The 19232-nt window shown below is 51.3% G+C and overlaps 1 protein-coding gene across 1 annotated transcript; it reads right to left on the minus strand.

The window, feature by feature from the left end:
- Positions 1-9040: 9040 nt before the first annotated feature.
- Positions 9041-13237, minus strand: PDX1 (pancreatic and duodenal homeobox 1). Its single transcript, XM_030477582.1, has 2 exons — positions 12826-13237; positions 9041-9429 (listed from the first exon to the last, which is right to left on the minus strand). Exons 1-2 carry the CDS (start codon positions 13220-13222, stop codon positions 9041-9043), a joined length of 786 nt encoding a protein of 261 aa, XP_030333442.1. The 5' UTR covers positions 13223-13237.
- Positions 13238-19232: the final 5995 nt, after the last annotated feature.

Here is a 19232-nt window from a genome sequence, read left to right on the forward strand (position 1 = left end):
AAGGAGCTCTGAAGGTACCTGAGGCTTCCACCCATCTCTGACTCTCGGGTTCATCCCTAAGCAGAAGTCTGGGCTACAAGCTTCACTGAAGTCCCACAAAGGAGTTAGGAGGGGTTAGGGGAAGAGAAGTGCTCTCCAAGCACTACACAAGCTGTTGGGTAAAATCACCTCCTACAGGTTTCACTTCTTCTCCCCACTCCTGGTCCTACTGATCACTCTTCTCTGCCTCCCTTCCTGCATCTTCCTGGCCCCCAAATCCTGCAAGAGCACCCAGCTCCTGCTTTGAGCTGAAGCTAGGGTAGATCCAAGGGCGGGATGAGTTGTTTCTGAACACAAAAAGGATGGCACTTTCTGCAGGATGCTATTTTGTTGGATTGGTGAGCTGAGCTGTCTCATCCAGCTGCGACTGTTTGCTACAGAAACAGCAGGCAGAGTGGGAACACTAGCACTTCAGATTAATGTAACATGCCACCACACCCTCAGACTGGGATGTGACAACTTTCTGGCTCCTTCCCGGCTCCTTCCCATCCGTTGGTTCTCCCCAGCTCTGCCCTTGCCTGATGCTTACTCCATCTACATCATTGTTTTCTGCCCCTTGCTTCATTCCATGTAGCCCTGAAGTAGAGAGGAGACTTGAAAGCAAATTGTGCCCTTCTCTTCTTCTTTGCCACTTTCCTGGCTCCAGCCCTAGCTCCTTCCATGTGCCATGGAGGAGAGCGCTGTCCCTCCAATTGCTCTCTCCCTGGCCTGCTTTTTGCTTTTGCTGTATCCTCCTCCATCTCCCATAACTAGGTACAGAGCCAGGTGTGCAAGTGTGCTTCAAGCAAACTTGCAGAAGAAACGCCACATCTCCCTTGGTCCGACTTCCCCAAATTGATGCTGGCATGGCCTGCAGGTGCCAGCTTGTCTTTTCCTTGGTCCTGACTTAACCTGTAAAAGCTCTTCTTGTCCTGAGCCTCCTGTTCCCCCTTCTCCCCAGTGTTTGCAGTTTTACAACCAGTGAAGAATGAAGCCCTGGTCTATCTAGTGACCACATCTGGAAAAGAAGCACGGACACTAAGATTTTCCAACAAGCTATAGCTGTTCCCAGCCCTCTGTCATATAATTGTCAGGATTCCACTGGAAGGGCAGGATTTTTCACATCTTCCATGAGCAGTGCTGGTGTGTGGCTTACTTCACTCTTTCGGGCCAAGTTGAGAGGATGGGATAAAAGCAGGCATAGGAGCAAATGGGACTTTGCTAGAGGAGGACATAAATCTGCCACCCCAAGTGGGTTTTTATCTCCCACATCTCTGCAGTTTTCCTGACAATTTCCAGTGCCTGTATCTAAACCAATTGAGATGATTTTTCCCAGGAACTGTGAGGCAAATCATGAGATGTTTCTCCAAAAATAGTTTTCTTTAGAGCCCTGGGCAAGCTGGACTGTTGTATACACAATTTGTAATCACCAGAGACAGCTGGAACAAACCCCACATCTAACAGTGAATAAAAACCAGTGAAGAGGAAATGGAAATGCAAGAAATGGAAATCTATGCTGGATTCCCAACACTTTTGCTTAGTGTATGGACCAGGAGGAATGTGGAGACAGGTGAGCAAACTCCATCACATCACACACATCACAAGGGGGAACTAAGCTTCCACAGGAAAGGTGCAAGCTGTAATTAACAGCTAAGTAAAACACACAAAGCACCTGGTTTCTATATCATAGCTTGTTCCCTAGAAGCAGAATGGCATTCCCAGCTAATGAGCTCATTGGCATCATAATCCTGTAGCTGTTGAGGTCTTGGCACTGCATCAGTTACCTTTTTCTTCTCCCTTCTCCGTTACTGCCTCTCTCTATCTTCTTCCCATAATGACACTGCTTCAGCCTCCACTTGCCTCTCTTCTGACCTTTCCTCCTGCTTTAGGTGCCTGCTCATACTTCTGCCTGTCCACTCACTGATGATGTTGCCTTCCATCACTGCTTGGAGTACCATTCCTCTACTTGCCTTCCAGGCCCACCCTCTCCAGCTTCTGTTTTCCAAGCTCTGGGGAAACTGCTCTTTCAGTTGTCTCTAGTAAGTCTCTAGTAAGCCAGAAGTTGCTTTAAAAGATAATTATTTTCTTCTCAAAATCTTATCCTTTGGCTTTTGGGATGCTGTTTTAAAGAGAAAGGAAATGCAGTGTCTTTTGCTCACAGGACAAGAAACCATACTGCAACAGGTAAGACCGGCTGGATGTTAGGAAAAATGTACTCATGGCAGGAATAATGATGCACTGGAACAGAAGATCTGCGGCTTTGTAGACCTTAGTGAAGAGGAGAGAGTTCATGTCTGGAGTGACCCTGCTTTGGGCAGAAGAATAGAGTATAAACGTCAGTGGTTTCAGTTCCAGTTCTCTTTTTGCTCCTTCAGGGATGCTCATAAGGAATCCCCATCATCTCACATAAAGGTCACATGGCTCTACACCTTGTGGTCCTTTTCTCTGCCTTTACCTTCACTTAATCTCATGCACTGCTCAAAATGCCATCAGATGTACCTCTTTATATTTGAAGTGAAACTGCCTCAGTGAGGTCTGTGCGATGAATATAACCAAACCATCAACGATGTGGCAGCAGAGGGTGAAGCTGCGAGCAAGGTTTCCAATCACAACTCCAGGAACCAGCTATGACTTTAACAAGTAGTTTTGCCACATTCAGTCCAGGGTTAAGGATTTGGTTCCTCCAGAGTAGAGGGAGTTTCCCCTTGTCCCCCTTTTTGGCAATTTTCATTCTTGGTAAAAAAATTCAGTTTACAGAGTGGACTGAAAAAAACAGGAATTGCTATTCTGCTAGCTTATCTTGAACAATGTCACCTCACGCAGTCTCACCCTTAGCCAAATACTGACTCACCAACAAGGGGTTAGCAGCGGAAAAGGAGGGCATAGTAGATGACAGATCAGCTCCCACTGCTGGGAGCTTGGCAGGGAGTGAGAGACACCTATTTTGAATCAGAGGGACCTGAGCAGTTGTGCTGAAGGGTAGCTAAAAGACAAGATGCAAGGGGGCTGTTTTGCTACTGCTTGCTGCAGAGAGGTACAGCCTCCTCTCCAGGAGGGGTTGCATTCAAAACGTGACTCTGGAGCCCTTCAATGCCGCACCCAGCTGAGGCTCCCAGCAGGTAACTGTTTGCTTTTCTCTGGAGAAGGGTTTGGGCCAGGGGAAGTGGTGTTCAAACACAGGTCTCTGCACAGTCCAGGACCTGGTATCCCTCCCCTAGCTCCACCTTGGTCCTGAGACACCTTGGTCTCCCAACATGGGCTGTGGGTGCCTTTCTTTCTCTCATAGCTCCCTTTCCTGGTTCTGCCTTCTTCTTACACCAATGAAGTCACTAATCCCTGCCTACCTCTGCTCAGTGCTTTGATGTCTGCAGGGAATGTCCAAAGTAGGTGTAGCTAAATATATAGTGCCACATACTGCCGCTGCTCAAACAAAATACCAGCATGCTACCAGCCACCCATGGAGACACCTCTTTTTCACTATCCACTATCAAGTCTAGCCCTGCAAGTAGAGGCACAAACCATCATACCCTCTGTTTTCTTTGGCTGCTAAATTTGCTTTACTCTTGAATCTTAAGCACACTGTGCAAAGACTTCTTTGAGCAGATGGTTTTCTCCCCCCTGGGTCTGGGCTAAAGGACAGGGAAGATGTGAAGCTGCCACTGGCACCAGCTCATTATACCCGGACCAGCTCTGTCATGAAACAAAGCCCACCAACCCTCTCTCTGCCAACACTTTCAAAGTGGAATGTTTCACACATGCTTGAGATGCTTCTGTTCGTGGCCTGTTGGTCCAGCAGCTCACCTGCATCTCTCAGGTTTCTTCCCTTCCAATGTATTTTTGGGTTGTCCATGGAGATTAGTCCTGAAACCTGTTTGCCAAGGCACCTGCCTCTTGTGCCCAGTGGATCCTGGTGGATGGAGGATCAGTGCTCCTGTGAACATGGGGTCCCTCCTAAAGGCACATCGGGCAGAGGCAGACCAACTGCAGCTTTTCCTCATTCCAGTGGCACTGCAGATGGAAGTAAATGGTTCCTGGAATAAATCCTGATACAAGCCAGCAAGTGCTTGAGACCTAATAGTAGACGAACCACGTGTTTGAGTTTTCTACTCCATGGGCAAGGCTGGCCAGGACTGACCTATACAGGGGGCCCACAAGAGAGCTGAAGAGGGACCTTTTACAAGGCATGTAGTGATAGGACAAGGGGAAATGGCTTTAAATGGAAAGAGGGGAAATTTAGATTAGATATTAGGAAGAAGTTCTTTACTGTGAGTGTGGTGAGGCACTGGCACAGGTTGCCCAGAGAAGCTGTGGCAGCTCCATCCCTGGCAGTCCTCAACACCAGGTTGGACGGGTCTTTGAGCAACCTGGTCTAGTGGAAGGTGTCCCTGCCCATGGCATTGGGGTTGAAACTCAATGAGCTTTAAGGTCCCTTCCAACCCAAACCAGTCTATGATTCTATGACTCATCACAGAAACACACTAGGAAGAGAGGGATTCAGCTCATTTCCTCTGCATTTTATTTATCCTCACATACGTTGCAATCCCAGAAGGTCTGGGGAACAGAGGAGCTGCATACCAGGACAGCAAGTGGTGGGAGGAGAGGAGAAGGAGAAAGGCAGAGACTAGGAGAAGCCTTGCATCCATGCACTTTCTCCTTTGTTTAACCATGCCTTGTGCTCACAGCTAAAGTGTTGTGGAAGCACATTGGTGCTGGCAAGGTGCACAGAAAGATACCGTAAAGGGTTGTGGAAGGCAGTGGGACAGCAGCAATGAGGATAAATGATAAATGAACGTAAGTAGTGGGTGAGTGAAGCACTACCAACATGGGCACTGCAGTGTTTCCACATTTCGTTGTCTTACCTAGGTGCTAAACCAGACACATTCCTGACTGCTATAAATATATCCTTGAAGATCTGCTCATTCTTATCACCATCTGGGTTGGGAGGAACATGGAGGAACTGCCTTTCTGAGTCACAGATTATTGGAAGCCATGTGCGCATGTGTGTATGTGTGGGTTGCATACACTTATGTGAAGAACAACCCTATAAGTCATTAGGAGTGAAAGGAGCCCAAAGATGTTTCTTTCTACTCCCAAAGTAAGCCTTGAAATACAGCACTGAACTCCCAGCCAAGTCTGCCCAGTGTGGAGCCCAGATCGTAAGGTGCATTGTCCAGCCTGAGAGACCCTGCTTTGGTGGTCGTTGCAGGGCTGGCATCCCATCCCTGGTTGCACTTCAAAGCACTGAAGCCTTCCTGAGCAATGTTTCTTCTCAGCCTGCAATGTGTCTCCTCAGCTGCAGTCATGGCAGCAGCAGCAGCAACCGCAGCGTGGGAGGTAACAGGCTTCAGAGTCGGGCTGGAAAGACTTTCACACCTTAGGTTAAATCACTGCTTTCAGAATTGATTTATGGATGTAATTATTCATACATGGAAGGATTATCAGGCAAACGCATGGGTTTGTAATGGAGGACCTTTCACATGGCCATCACTGCAGGGTCCTGGGACATGGTCCTGTGTGTGGGAGGTAAAGCAGGGGTTAGCACGGGGGGGGTGCATGAGGTCCTGTTTCCCTTTCCTAGGCTCAGCCCAGGCACGGTGACCCTAGCAGAGGCTGCTGGATGCAGCTTCTCAGATGGCAGCAAACCAACAACCATTTTGTGGTAGGATCTGGCCCGTGTGTGACAGCAGCCCCCAGCTCCTGGCCAGGGTTTGCCTAGCTGTGTGCCATTCACATTAGCTGCTCAGCCCTGCTTGGAGAAAGAACAGTGCATTAAATATTCCCTGCGTTGTGGGCCTTCATGTCATAACAGTCACTATCTCGTTAGCTCAGAAGCAGAGAAGAAAACTTTCACTGCAGTATTGGGGGGTGTATCTGAGCAAAGCAGAAGTAAAGGTGTTGCCTGTGCAAAGCTGCATCAAGACCTGCAGCCTCACTGTCTTCACCTGGAGCCATAAGTAGAACTGATGTCTCCATAGTTCCTGGTGTTGCAGATGCCCATACCAGGTGAAGCTGGGGAGGGGAAAATCACCCTAAATCTTGCTCAGCCTTTCTTCAATATAACCAACGCTGGATACATGTGATTCTTGGGGACATACCTCTCCCACACATGCCTAAAAGACTTGAGCATTTCCCAAGAAGGAAATAAAAAGACACCTCACACTTTTCATCTCTTGCTTAAATTTTAAAGTCAGGATTCTTAGAATGTCTTGCGGAAACCCTGTCCTAGGGTTAAAACTGATTAAATATAAATTAAGAACTATTTACTAATATAAATTATGAACTACTTCATAAGGGGCAGTGTCTCCTAGGAAAAATGGATGTGTCTGCACAACTGGTTTTGGTGAGATGACATGGCACAAGAATTCTAGCGGCCTTATTACTTTCCATATCAGCCTTGTCTTTCCCTGGCATGGTGCAGGGCTAGAGATTCTGCCAGGTGAAAGTTACCCTGAATATTTATCTCTACAAGGTCACAGAGCTGTCTTGATTCAGTTAACGCTATTTTTTCTATTGATGCAGTTGGAAAAAGGATTAATATTATATGTATGTATATATATAAAGTGCTAAACCCATAAACTATATTAGTTCTTTGAAGAAAAATACTTTATTCATTAAAACTAAACCACGTAGGTCTGATACTACGTCCACTTATAAAAATACTTCAGCACCATAGTCAAAAAATACCTCCAAACTCCTCAATTTCTCCATTTTTACAGTGGTGCGTGGAGAAAATGGAAATGGAATGTATTATACTAGAGAAATTACGGGCAAAATTTCAGCCACCGTGTATGCTCTTTACCCAGGGCAATGAGCTGTACGAATCTAGGCAGAAAATCATAGTGTTTTGTGTGATAGATGTCCTTTCTGCAGCTAGATATAGTTTTATAGTGGCTCCCGAATTGAGATTTCAGTGCCAGACACTGTAAAAAGTACATGGAAATTGTTCCACTGTGCGTTACCAGTGACAAGTTGATGCTAATAAATAGTGATGAGAAATTCTGAGGTTTCAAAAGAGCTTTATAATCTCTAGAAGTCTGAGAGATGTTACTTTAATTAATGCGGTGCTTTGCTTCTCAAGCAGAACAGCTTTATTTAAATTTTGCTCATATAATCATCAGTAAAGTTCTCCCTCATTGACTGTATTTTGATGAATAAAGATGTAGGGGCTCGGATGGCAAATTTCTCAGGCAACTTACAGGAAAAATGACCAGAAATGTCCCTGTTCGCACACACATCTCAATGTCCCCAAAGGAAAGAAAAGCAATAGACGAATTACACACTTCAGCTCAAGTCTCCAACTTATTGTTATAAGTCTCATATAAGATGGGAAAAAAACCCAAAAGAGCTGTAGCAAGCTACTTCCTCTCCCCCCCGCTTTCAGCTGAGGGACTGGGAACATCCTCTGGCCAGGATGGAACAGGACCTCTTTCTCCTTCCATGGTAGTCGCGGGCCTGCAGCGCGGGCAGGAGGAATGCTCTAGGTCCCCGAGGGATGCTCGAGGCTTGCTGCTGCCGGGGGCAGGTCTGGAGCCTCCCCGTCGAGAAAAGGAGACAGATCCGCCCGACCCACAGCAAACCCGGGCGGCTCCTAATTCCTTCCAGCCGCTATTTTCTGCTTCTAGTTTGGATGTGATCTTTTTCCCCACTTAGTTGAATTGCTGGCGCTCTTCGAGGTGCTCGTTGGAACAGCTCTTTTCCCTTGTACAAAATGCTTGTTGCTGCCCTTGTCGCGGCAGTGAAGATGTTCCGGGGGGGCGGCTGAGCCCTCTTGCCCGGCTCCCTGCAGGAAAGCCCCGTCCCTGGCCGGGCTCTCGCCCCACTCCAGCCCGTGGCAGCCTGACTCTCCTGCACGCCGGGCCGGGCGGCAAAAGAACACCTGGAAAAAGGCATCGCTGCCCTGGAGGTGAAGTAAAACCAGATCTGCAGAGAAAAACCATGCAGTGAGCCACGCCAGGCCGGGAGCCTGTGCTGCAGGGTGGTTTCTTCTCTCCGAGACAGAGTCCAAACTTGCAGAAGGGGTGGAAGAGAGGAAGGATTTTTTCCCCAAAGGAAAATGTTCGTGGGACCGACTCTAACTACCTTGGCACGTCCCGCTCTCGGCTTGCCCGATCTGCCTCTGCTCACTGTCCGGAGAGCAACCACGGGTTTTCCGGCGCGTCTCTCTGCTGACACCCATCCTCCGGGAGCCGAAAGCAGCCCCGAAGGCCGCGGACCCACGGGCAGCAACGCAGCGTCAGGCGGTGGTGGAGCCTGGAGGGGGGTCTGGCTACCTGTGGCGGTCATCAGAAGCCGGTCATAGGAGGAGACAAGTCCTGCCCGCAGGACACGCGGGCTTTTTTTCTTTTTTCTTTTTTTAATTTTAGTGGGGTTTTTTTTTGTTTGGGGGTTTTTATGGGTGTTTTCTCCCCCCCCCCTCCCCAAATGCAAAAGAGAACGACACAAACCAGGTTCCAGCTTTCAAAGAAGTGAGTAACAGTCCTGGAGGAGTCCTCCGCAGAACCGGTGCTCCCGGGGGCTCTGATCCTGAAGGCCAGGGGTGCTCGGCTCTGCGGCCGCGCTTGTGCAGCGCCGGGCACCGAGCATCCCCCACTCTGGCCGCGCAGTCGCCCACGGTAAGGCGGCGTGAGCTCGCTTCTCCTCCGGTTTCCAAACCGCTCCGTGTACCCAGGGTTACGCACACCGTAGGTGACCGCCCGAGACCCGCCTTCCCCGGGGAAAGCTGCCCCGCAGGGCCCGCTGCGGCGCGGGGTGCCCAGGGAGAGCGGGGCCCAGCTCGCAGCCATCCCGGCGGCTGGCTGCGTCCTCCTCCGGCCCCACGGCCCGCCGCGAGCCTCCTCTCGCTACAGCCGAACTCTTTCGTTTTCGCAGGACGGGAATTTCGGAGTGGGGGCATCGAGTTTCCCCGGGGAAGGCGGGCGAGGGCCGGCCACGGCACGGCACGGCGGGGGGAAGCCGGCGCCAGCCTCCCGGCTCTCTCTCCCGTCTCCTTTTCCTTGGCCCGGGGTATGGGGCTCCCCGCGGCTCACCGGGAGTCTGGCTGCCTTCTGTGGGCGAGGCTGGGGGCAAGCGTGTCCCTGGAGGCCCCCGAGGGCAGGTTCCCGGGGGAGCACTGCTGGAGATCCTCCTTGCCCTGGAGCTCCCCGGAGGACACCATGCAGTCTTGCTCGGGGTCATTGCTGTTGCCCGCCCCTCGCTTTTTGTCCTCTTCCTTCTTCCACTTCATCCGCCGGTTCTGGAACCAGATCTTGATGTGCCTCTCGGTCAAGTTCAACATGACAGCTAGCTCCACCCGGCGCGGTCTGGAGATGTACTTGTTGAAGAGAAACTCCTTCTCTAGCTCCAGCAGCTGCGCCCGGGTGTACGCCGTCCTTGTCCGCTTGCTCTCCTCCGGCTCCACCACGTAGGACCCCCCTGCAGAGAAAAAAGGGACAGTCAGTCCCGGCTCGCCCGGCCGCCGCTCGGGCTACGGGGCCACTACCCCGCATCCCTGCGCGGCACAGAGAACACGAGGGCGGAAGCGAGTAGGGTGAGGGGTATCCTCGGGGGGGCCCCCGGCCGGGTACAGTAAGGGGGTGCTGGTGGCATCAGTCGTGACTGCTGCTATTTTATTTTATAAATAATATGAATATAATATAATAATTTGGGGGAGGGGGGTGCTTAGCAGTAATTTGGTGGAAGTTTTCGGGGAAGAGCCTTCTTTCAAGCTGGTATTGAGGCTCAAGCGCTGCTGTTTGGGTGTTGCCGAAAGCTCCGAAGAGCTCTAGGGCCTGGCAACTGCTCAGGTTCGAGTTAAAAAAAAAACAACAAACCATGAAAAAAGAAAAATAAATTAAAATAAACATAACCCCCCAAATCAAACATCAAAACGGACCCCCTCAAAAAAACCTCTCTCAACTCCCAACCACAAAACCAAAGCAATAAGAATAAACAAAAAGACTTTCGTTTGTGCAACGTACGCACAAGGATCCGAATTAATAATAGTGGTAATAATAATAATACTACTACAACCAAATCTCACCCCTGAGTACGGGACGCGGAAGAGAAGCCGGCCGCCAGCGGTGGCCTGGTGGTGGTGGGTGCCGCGGCGGCGGCGCGGCGGGGAGCGGACAGGGCGGGCGGGCAGCTCTCCCCGACGGGCCTCGCAGTGGCACCCGGCGGCACAAGCCGCAAAAAAGTGGGGGAAAATCTCACGGAACACAAATATAGGGGTTTATCCCGGGATATCGCCACCGAACAGCCCTGGGCCCGCGGAACCTTCGGCCTTTTCCCAGCCGTGGGACCCCAGTGGGAGGCAACGGGCCGGGAGTGGGACCAGGGCCGAGTGCGGGACCTCAGCCCCTTCGTTTTGTCAGGTTGGTGAAACCTTGGTTCTCTCCTTCCTGAAAAGAGCGGCAGCAGCGGAATGGCCATTCCCAGCGCGGCCCGAGGCGCGCGTGGGACCGGGGAGGGCATCGAGACTGCAGGCCGCTATGGAGGGCCGGGAGCCCACCTGCGAAGGCCTTCGGTGGCGATATCATCTGTAGGGAATAGTGCTTGAAGGGACCAGATCGAAACAGGCATTTCAAGATAGCTGTGAGCCTCTCTCACCTCCCGTCTGCCTATTCCCATAGTTTTATTTATATATAATGTTTATAAACATAAACATCTGTATATAAACTTATGCGTGTATGTGTATATTAAAATATATATTTAAATGCATGTATATAGAATCATAGACTGGTTTGGGTTGAAAAGGACTTTAAAGACCACCTAGTCCAACCCCCTGCCATGGGCAAATCTACCTTCCACTAGCCAAGGCTGATCAAGCCCCCGTCCGACCTGGCCTTGAACACTTCCAGGAATGGGGCAGCCACAGCTTCTCTGGGCAACATGTTCCAGTGCCTCACCACCCTCACAGTGAAGAATTTCTTCCCAATGTATAATCTAAATTAGACATAGAAATGTTTATGTACAGAAAAAAAAAGTTTATAAATATAAGTCTATGTATATACAATTTTTTCTGTATATATATTAAAGTATATATTAAATCGATATTAAAATAAATATGTACGCATACAAACGTTTGTAAATGTAAAATTGAGTAAATACACATGCGTGTGCATGGATCTGAAAAAAATTGTTCTGTTATGGCCGGGTGAACCAGTGCTACCGGGAAGGTTGGAGAGCCGCGGCCGACGTGCCCCAGCTGCTCACCGGGCCGCGCTCCCTGCCGTGTCCTGCCAGCCCCGGAGGACGGCGGGCAGCTCCCGGTCCGGCGGAGCCCGGGGCCGGGCACGGCGGGTGGCGTGGGGCCGGGTTTGCCACGGCCTCTCTGGGCGCCTTTCCCCGGCAATAGCAACACAAAGCCCCATGAGCGCCTACATCCCAAAGGTGCCCATAAATATTGAAATCCTTGGGCTATAGACTTTGCAGTGTATAGAATATGTCATTTCTACCGTGCAGAGCCTTCCGGGGTTGGCCACAGCGCAGCGCTGGGCCCCGCGCACCGCGGTGGGAATAGCTCCGGGTGCCCGCACACCCATGGCGTGCACCACGCAGAGGTGTGGGACAGCCCTTGCCTGGACCTCCTAGCAGAGCTGGGAAGAACAGGGGAGAGTTTTCCGCTGTTACGGGAAAAGTTTCGTTTTGCTGCTGGTTTGGTCATTTGGTAAGGACACAGAGAAAAAAGTGTCGAGTGTCTGGCGTTTTTTCCAACCCGGCCATTTATATATATATATAACATATATACATATATATATGTAATTCCAGAAATTCATTCAACCCAAGGAAAACGATCTGATTTTCTCTCCACTGGCACAATCCCTGCCGCCGAGCCCGCGGCATAGGGCAGCACTCCTCTCCCCTTCCCGGCGGATGCGCCTCCGTGGGGACAGGGGACCACCACCTGGCTCCGTCCCCCCTCCCTTCGGTCTGCCCCATGTAATTCCCAAACTATTTCATGGTGATTTTAATACTCCAGTTCTTTTTTCAACTGTCTATTTGAACAAAGCCATTGATATAATATTTGCCGTATAGGCGTGACAAAGGCACAGGACACGATAACATTGTGCAGGCAGAGACAGGAATATTGTTGGGCAGCGGAACTTTCTGTCTAGATAGAGTTTCTTCCCCTCGCTGGCAGCTATGTTTCGTTTGTGCATTGTTTCCCCTGCCTTCGGTTTTCTCTTGGAAAGGTTCAATTACGGCTAAAACCCACCGGGAAGCTGGAGGAGGTGGGATAGGGGGGCCGGGAGCAAGATGGGCTCTGCCGCCTGGGGGAGCCGAGAGGCAGCGGTGACGGGCAAGGCGGCTGCCCCGCGGTTTCGGGGGTGCTCCGTGCCCTTCGGCTTCCTGCCCGCCGCCTTCCTGCCCGCCGCTTCCCGCCCGCTCCAGCTCGCCAGTATTTCTGCTCCGCCGGCCTCGGCCCCAGCGAGGATCCCACAGCGCCCGCGGAGCGGCCGACCCGCGGAACCACCCTGCTCCGAGAGGCAGCTGCGCCCGGGAAGCGTTTGCACGTCGCCCCGACTTGGGCACAATCAGTTAATTGGTGAAAAATAATCTGTTAATAATTGCTGAGGGCTTGGGCAGCGCAGGGAGCGGCCCGAGGGCCGGCTCCAACCCCGACGTTCAACCCGACGGCAGCAGCCCCACAGCAGTGGGTCTTGAAGGGCTGGCAGGGGGGCAGTAGCATCCCAAGGAAGCTACCCTCAAGGACCTCTCCACGCTACACGCGAGGGGTGGGAGCAGGACCGGTGCAGGGGAGGGTTCCTGGCTGCTGAGACGGCGAGGAGCGGAGGGGCAGGGGCAGAGGTATTCGGTGGGGCTTACCGGTCCACTGTCCTTTCCAGGCGTGAGATTTGGTGGACTTCATCCAGGCGAAAGGCACCTGCACTCGGGGCTCCTCTATCGCCCCCGTGTCCGCCCCGTCTGCGAAAGGCAGCGCGTCCTGGTGGGGAGGAGGAAGATGATGGTGGTGGTGGTGATGGTGGTGAAGGTGGGAGACCCCGGCATCTTCTGTGATGGGGGGCACCTCGTAAGGTGAGATGTCTGGCGGGCTGCCTTGCTCGAGAGCCCCTAAGGCACTGGGGTAAGGAGTCTGCTGCTGCCTGCCCATGTACAGGCAGGCGGGGGGGCCGGGGCTGTAATCCTGCGCCGGGGCTCTCTGAAATGCGCACGACTCCTTATAGAGCTGCGCCGAGGCGTAATACTGCTCCTCGGTGTTCATGGCGAGCGGGGCCGGGGCGGGGGGTCTCGCAGCTTAGAGGCACATACGGCTGCTCCCGCTCCCGGCTCTCCGGATGCCTCTTTGACAGCTCGCCGCCCCGCCGGGCCCCGCCACCCGCCCGGCTCCCGCCGCCTCCCCATAGGCGCCGCTCCCCACGTGAGCCCTCCCGCGGCCCTCCGGGGCGGGGCGCGACCCATAAGAGGCCCCCGGGGTGGCATCGGCCCCGCAAGCCTCTTCCCCGTGGCCGGGCAGGTCCCGGGACCCCCCGACCCTGGCGCTGGGTGCCGCTCCCTGCTTTGGGATGAGAAGCCCCACCGCGGGGGTCTTGCGGGAATTGCCCCGATGTGCGGGGCTCGCTGAGAGGGGTGGCCCCGAAACCCACCTTTTCCCTCCACGCGTCGCTCGGCCAGGGGCTGCTCATCTCCCAGCCACCCTCCCCTCATCCCCCTGCTCCGGTCACCTCCCGGAGAGGAAAATCCTCAGAGGGAAAAAGGTCCTGGAGGGGTTTGGCATCAGGGCACTTTTGGCTGCGGGGCCATCCCGTGCAGGGATGCATGTGTCCGGAGACAGGCAGGGTGGACCGGGGGATCACTCCCTCGGGGGTACCCGTGTGCCGGAGGCCCGTGAGCGGGGAAGGACTGGCTTTCTGCCCGCTCTCGCCCTGGTCGGGGGGATGCGTCCAGTGGGGACCACAATGCTATCACCAGAGCGAGCGACAGGCAGCGGATTGTTTGTCCAAGGGGTAAATTTGGGAGCCTTCCCCGCGGTTTGGGCTGCAATGTGTTGACCCTCGGAGATAATCTGCTCCGAGCTGGTGCCGGTTGACTTGGCGACGAGGCTATGAGGAGGTGGAGAGCTACCGAAAGGGACAAAGATCATTTCCCTGCCGCCCTGCACTCGGCCCGGTCTCCGCTCTCGCCGGCTCGGGGGCAGGCAAGCTTCCAATATGCCCGGCCCGCCTCCTCTCACCGCCTCTTCCTTCGACTCCTTCCCCGGCACCGGGGCTCCGGCGGCCGCCGCCGTCGGGGCGCACAACCGCGGCTAAGTCTATGGCGGGCGAGGGGAGCAGTGCGGCGGGCCCGAGTGCCGGTAGCTCGGCTCGGTTCGGTTCGGCTTGGCCAGGCTAAGCCCGGCCGGGCTCGGCTCGGCTTGGTCGGTTGCGACGCATCCGCTGATCGGGCGGGGCAGGAGGATCCCGGTAGCTCGCTTCTGCGTCAGGTTCCGTGAGATCATAAACCCGCCCAGTCCATTACACTTAAAATGAGTTTCCGCTCCGGTCCCACGCAGGTCCCCCATCTATTAGAAAGCACACTGAGCCTTTGATTCAATATTGAGCCATTAAGCGATTGCTTTCCCAAGCCATTTAACAGCAGCTCTTATGGATAAATAAACAAAAAAGGCTGTAAACCAATTATAGTGCGGATAGTGAAAAAGTATTTTATTAGCGGGAATTACCGATAGACATCGCTGCTGCCGGGGCTCCCCCGGCCCGGCGCCCTCCGGCTCCGTCCCCTGGCACGCCGGGCGGGAACGCGGCCTGCCCGGGGCTTGCAGCCGGTGTGTGTCCAGGGGGGTGTGCGCTGAGCCAGGCGAGCTCCCTTAGCCATGCTCCCCCTGCTCAGCACCCCCATACATGCCTGCGATGCCTCCCCGGAGTGTCTGGCTGGCACGGGTGTTCTTTGATCCAGAGAATCCTCGGGCACCGACCTAGGCCAGCACCCCTTCTTCAGAGATCTGCTCCCCGCAGCATTTACAGCCCCGAGTTTTCCAGGGGGAACCGGTGCGGACAAACAAGCATGAGGCCATAAAACCCAGAGCAAATTGATTCATCTCCAGGGAGGACCATTACCCCGGTGTCTTAATGCGGTCGTCTCTCTCTAACAAACGTCTCTAAATAGAGCAAACACTTCCCCCTCCAAAGCAAATGAATTTTGTATAATTTACAGCTAATTCTGTTTCATTCTGCCTGCGTGAGTCCGCGATAAGGGCACGCTTTGCCGTGCTAACAACAAGGTGGTGAGCTGCAGTGCAGGAAAAGGGCCCGGCTGGGTATCCTGGCACTGGGGACCCTGGCTGGTCCCCAGCGTGGTGATGTCCAGCAGCCGGGGCCACAGCCTGGGATGCAGCCACTGAGGTCTGGCTGCAGAGCCCCTCCACACCTGGGGGTTCCCAGGAGAAGCCTCTCAGCTCTGAGTGGGTCCCACCCCAGTGTCCGCTTGGTGTGGAAAATGGATGATGGAAGAGGCAGGTAAGAGTGGTGGGAAGAATGGGGCTCTGCAGGCACTGCTATGTTGACTCTAGGCCAAGGTCCAGTGACCCCATACTCCTCCCTAAATGGTGTCCATACACATCACCTTGGGCAGTTGCACCAGACATGCATATGAGACACCCCATCCAGATCTTCTCCCAGACTCCCAGAATTTTCTACTCCAGGGATTTCTTAGCTCATGTGAATGTTACAGTCCTCAGTTGATTCTTCCACATCTGAAGTCTCCCCTGAAACCTTATGTAAACCTTTGCCTCCCAGCACCTTCTGGCAAATGATTCCCCAGATTCACACTGCTGCTGTGTAAGGCATTGTGGCCTTTGCTGCCCTTGTACCTGCCTGCATTTAATCAGTCCTGATTCTTCAACTAGAAGAGCATTGAGCTGGGTAGGCACAATGTAAGAAATTAAAAGATGTAGCATTGCCTCTCTAGCTCACATGTGGACACTGTGAGGCCAGTGGCACTTGAACATTTCGAACAGTGAGCCCAGGGACTCCTGCACACACACATCTCTCAGCTGAGGACTTCCCCTGTCCTGGTTTTGACAGGCTCAGGATGATAAGAAACTTGGCCATCCTCAGTCTATAGGTAACCATGCAAAGACAAGATGGTTGATATAAATGTGTTTATTCTTACTGATAAATGTACAACACAGATTTAACCATTGAATCAAGAAAAGTAAGGGACACGTGCACGAGAACAAATTAACAACAGGTCGGATACTTTCTCCCTACCCTTATATCTGGCTGTACGTATGCTGCAGTTCAGCTGGAGGTCTTGTGCTTTACCTGAAGTAGGAAGTTTTTATGGACCGTAGAAGTCCCCAGAGATCTTGGGGATATTTATGGCTACCATGTTTAGATCACCCAGTTTCATGCATGGAGATGGAAAGCTCACACTTCCAGCTCTGTGTTGTGTCTGATTGATGAGCATGGTCCTACAACCATTATCATAGTCATAGTTCATGCTGAGAACAACCCTAGCAGATCCAGGTTGTTTCCTCTAACAGCACTTTACTCCTTTGAGGTGAATTTTCAGGGCTACTCAATGCTCTCATTAAAGATGGGAGCATCCTCTTAGAAGGGAAAGCCTTATAGCAAGTTTGTTATTCCAAGAGATTAAACAAAAATGAATCCATGGGTCTGTATCAGTAATTGAAAGATGATGGTGATAGCAGCAATGTAAAGTAGAACAGGCCGGTTGTAATTACCCTCAACACAAGCACAGGAATTCAGATATTCAAGCACCAGTAACAAATGTTTCAGATACTCAGCTGTTGCTGTCCTACAGTACGATCACACAATAACTACACTGCAATACTCCAACTACCATGTTAGATTCAAGTATGTTTTAGGTACTTGTTAAGGTCTGATCCTATTCATGTAGCTTGGTGTTTTCCTGACAGAGAAGAGGTTGCTTGCATGGTGAACTCTTCTTCTGTGTTATATAATGCCTAAAACTTTACAATACAATATGTCGCTGGGAACCCAGGGGTTTGGAAAGCCAAACCACATACCAAATGTCTTATCTATGTGGCTTTAAAATGTATACCAACATATACAACATGCCTCTTGAAATTCAATGTTTTTTGCAATGATGTTACCTTCAGACAGTTAATTTAGGAGCTTAATGTGAACAATGTATTTTGAAAGTCTTATCCACCTCTTCTCCAGCAGTGTCTGACAGACATCACTGCAGGCTGCTGAGATCAGTGAAATGCAAAAACCATCTGGATATAGCATTATTTTTTTCACTAGGAAGGGTGGCAGGACCATTTCGTTTACCTTTTGATGCAAATAATTTGTGACCCCCTGTTAAATTTGTTTCCCTTCTTGTTATGACTGATGGTAGTTTCATCATTCCTCCCACCTCCCTGACAATCTAACTAGAGTATAAAATCATGAGTATAGTTCAGTCACACTTTGTTATAGCAATGTGGTTTGATTTTCTATATCTATCTGCATAATATTTAAGGACTTCTCAGTTCTCAACCACTTTTCTGCAATCTGCATTTAGACAGAAAAGAAGTACTGAAGGTGAGTTGAACGTATTCAAAATAATCTCTTTTTCTCTCCCAGCCATGCTGAAACCAACACAGGGAAACTGTATCCATGGCAAGGGCTGGCAGTGGGAGAAGGAGAAGTTGACTGGGAAACAGAGCTTTCCCAGGGATTGATTTTTAACACCACTCCACCACCCCCCTCTGGCTGTATCTAGCAGAAAGGTAACCTTTCACAAAGCTAGTTAATAATCAATAACCATGTGAAAACAAAGCTGTCTTTCCTTCTTAGCACTAACGATAAAAACAAGAGCATGAACTATTCCACCTGCCTTAAAGTAACACTGGTTCATCAGCTTTGTTTTTTTGTCAAGAAGCTTTCTTGGTCTCTGAGCAATTCTGCATTCGTACATGGCAACTTGAGTTTGCTCTTCCCATCATGCATCAGCTTCTTCACACCGTAGGTGTGGGCCACATCTTGAACTGCAGGAAGACATGTTTATGTGAGCCATTTTGAACAAGACCTTCTCCAGGAAATATATAGGAAAATTGCCTTGGGAAAGGTTGAGAGTAGGAGAAGATCTTATATGAGTAGTATCTTTTTACACTTTCTCTTTTATACCTTTTAATTTTCTTCTCATTGCCCCTTGTACTCATAAATTTTCTGGTAGGAATATTGCCTATCATCAGGGAATCATAATTTCATTGCCTCAGAAGAAGAGGTGAGGAATGACTTTAAAATACCACGAACTTTTCTGTTCAAAACACAACAATTTCATGTACTGCCTGCTCCACACAATTTTCTATTTTTGCTCTTCATGTTTATTATACAAGATAGGAGTAGGGGAAAAAAAAAACCCCAAAACCCACCACCAACAAAAATTCAGATAGTTATGGAGAGGAACTCGGGGCAGAGCTAGAAGCCAGAGAGAATTCCCTTTCCTGCCTGATTTCTCCCGTAGACCCCAGGCTCTTTATGGCAGGGTGTGTTTTGGGCTCAGCCAGTGCCTCTGGCCACGCAGGTGGCACCTGGCAGTTCTCACCAATAGCACTCCCCTCCTGTTTGCCCAGTGTAACTTTGCCGGACTTCAGCCATTTGGGCTGAAATTTTCCATTCTGTATCTCTGCCTCTCACCCGATGAGTGGGAAAACTTTCCTTACAGTTGTTTGGACCAGTATGAAAGCAAAGCTGAGAAGTGGTGACGCACTGGAGCTGGCTGCATGGAGTTGCTACCTGTGTAAGTCTCTGAAAACAAGAGCAACAGATGCATGGCAATCCCAAACTGGGGTAGAGGACTGAAGTAGCTGACATCTGGAGGCAGCAACCCTATACAGAATTTTCCTGCTCTGTTTTCTCTGCTGCTGTGTTTCTTTTCTGGATTTAAGCATGTTAGAAGTCCTGCTGGGATATTGTCCCATGGTAATGTCCCCCCAGACCAATCTCTCTGTGCAAAGCTGCCTGCATTTACCCAAACTCTAAACTGCTGCACATCACACAGGCTCCACAGGTATATCTTAAAATTTAGCAGTGAAGTGCTTTACAACTTCTTTCTACAGTGAGCTGAGCTCTGCCCTGTGCCTCAGGATTGAGTGAGAACTCACTGCGTTGCAGACATGGTATCAAGCCCAGGAGCTGAAAAGCTGGGAGATGTTCTTAATACTCTGTCCTTCAGCCCTGAGCAGTTTGGAGAAGGAAGGTGGTTTACGCAGAGGACACATAAGATGCTCACCCTTCAGAGGAGAA

Source organism: Strigops habroptila, chromosome 2 (assembly GCF_004027225.2).
Source record: "Strigops habroptila isolate Jane chromosome 2, bStrHab1.2.pri, whole genome shotgun sequence".
Classification (NCBI taxonomy): Eukaryota; Metazoa; Chordata; class Aves; order Psittaciformes; family Psittacidae; genus Strigops; species Strigops habroptila.

Coding starts and splice junctions, on each gene's coding strand:
- PDX1 (XM_030477582.1), bottom strand. CDS start 13,222: ATGAACACCGAGGAGCAGTATTACGCCTCGGCGCAGCTCTATAAGGAG. Junction 9,430..12,825: donor CTGGAAAGGACAGTGGACCG/GTAAGCCCCACC, acceptor TTTTCTCTGCAG/GGGGGTCCTACGTGGTGGAG.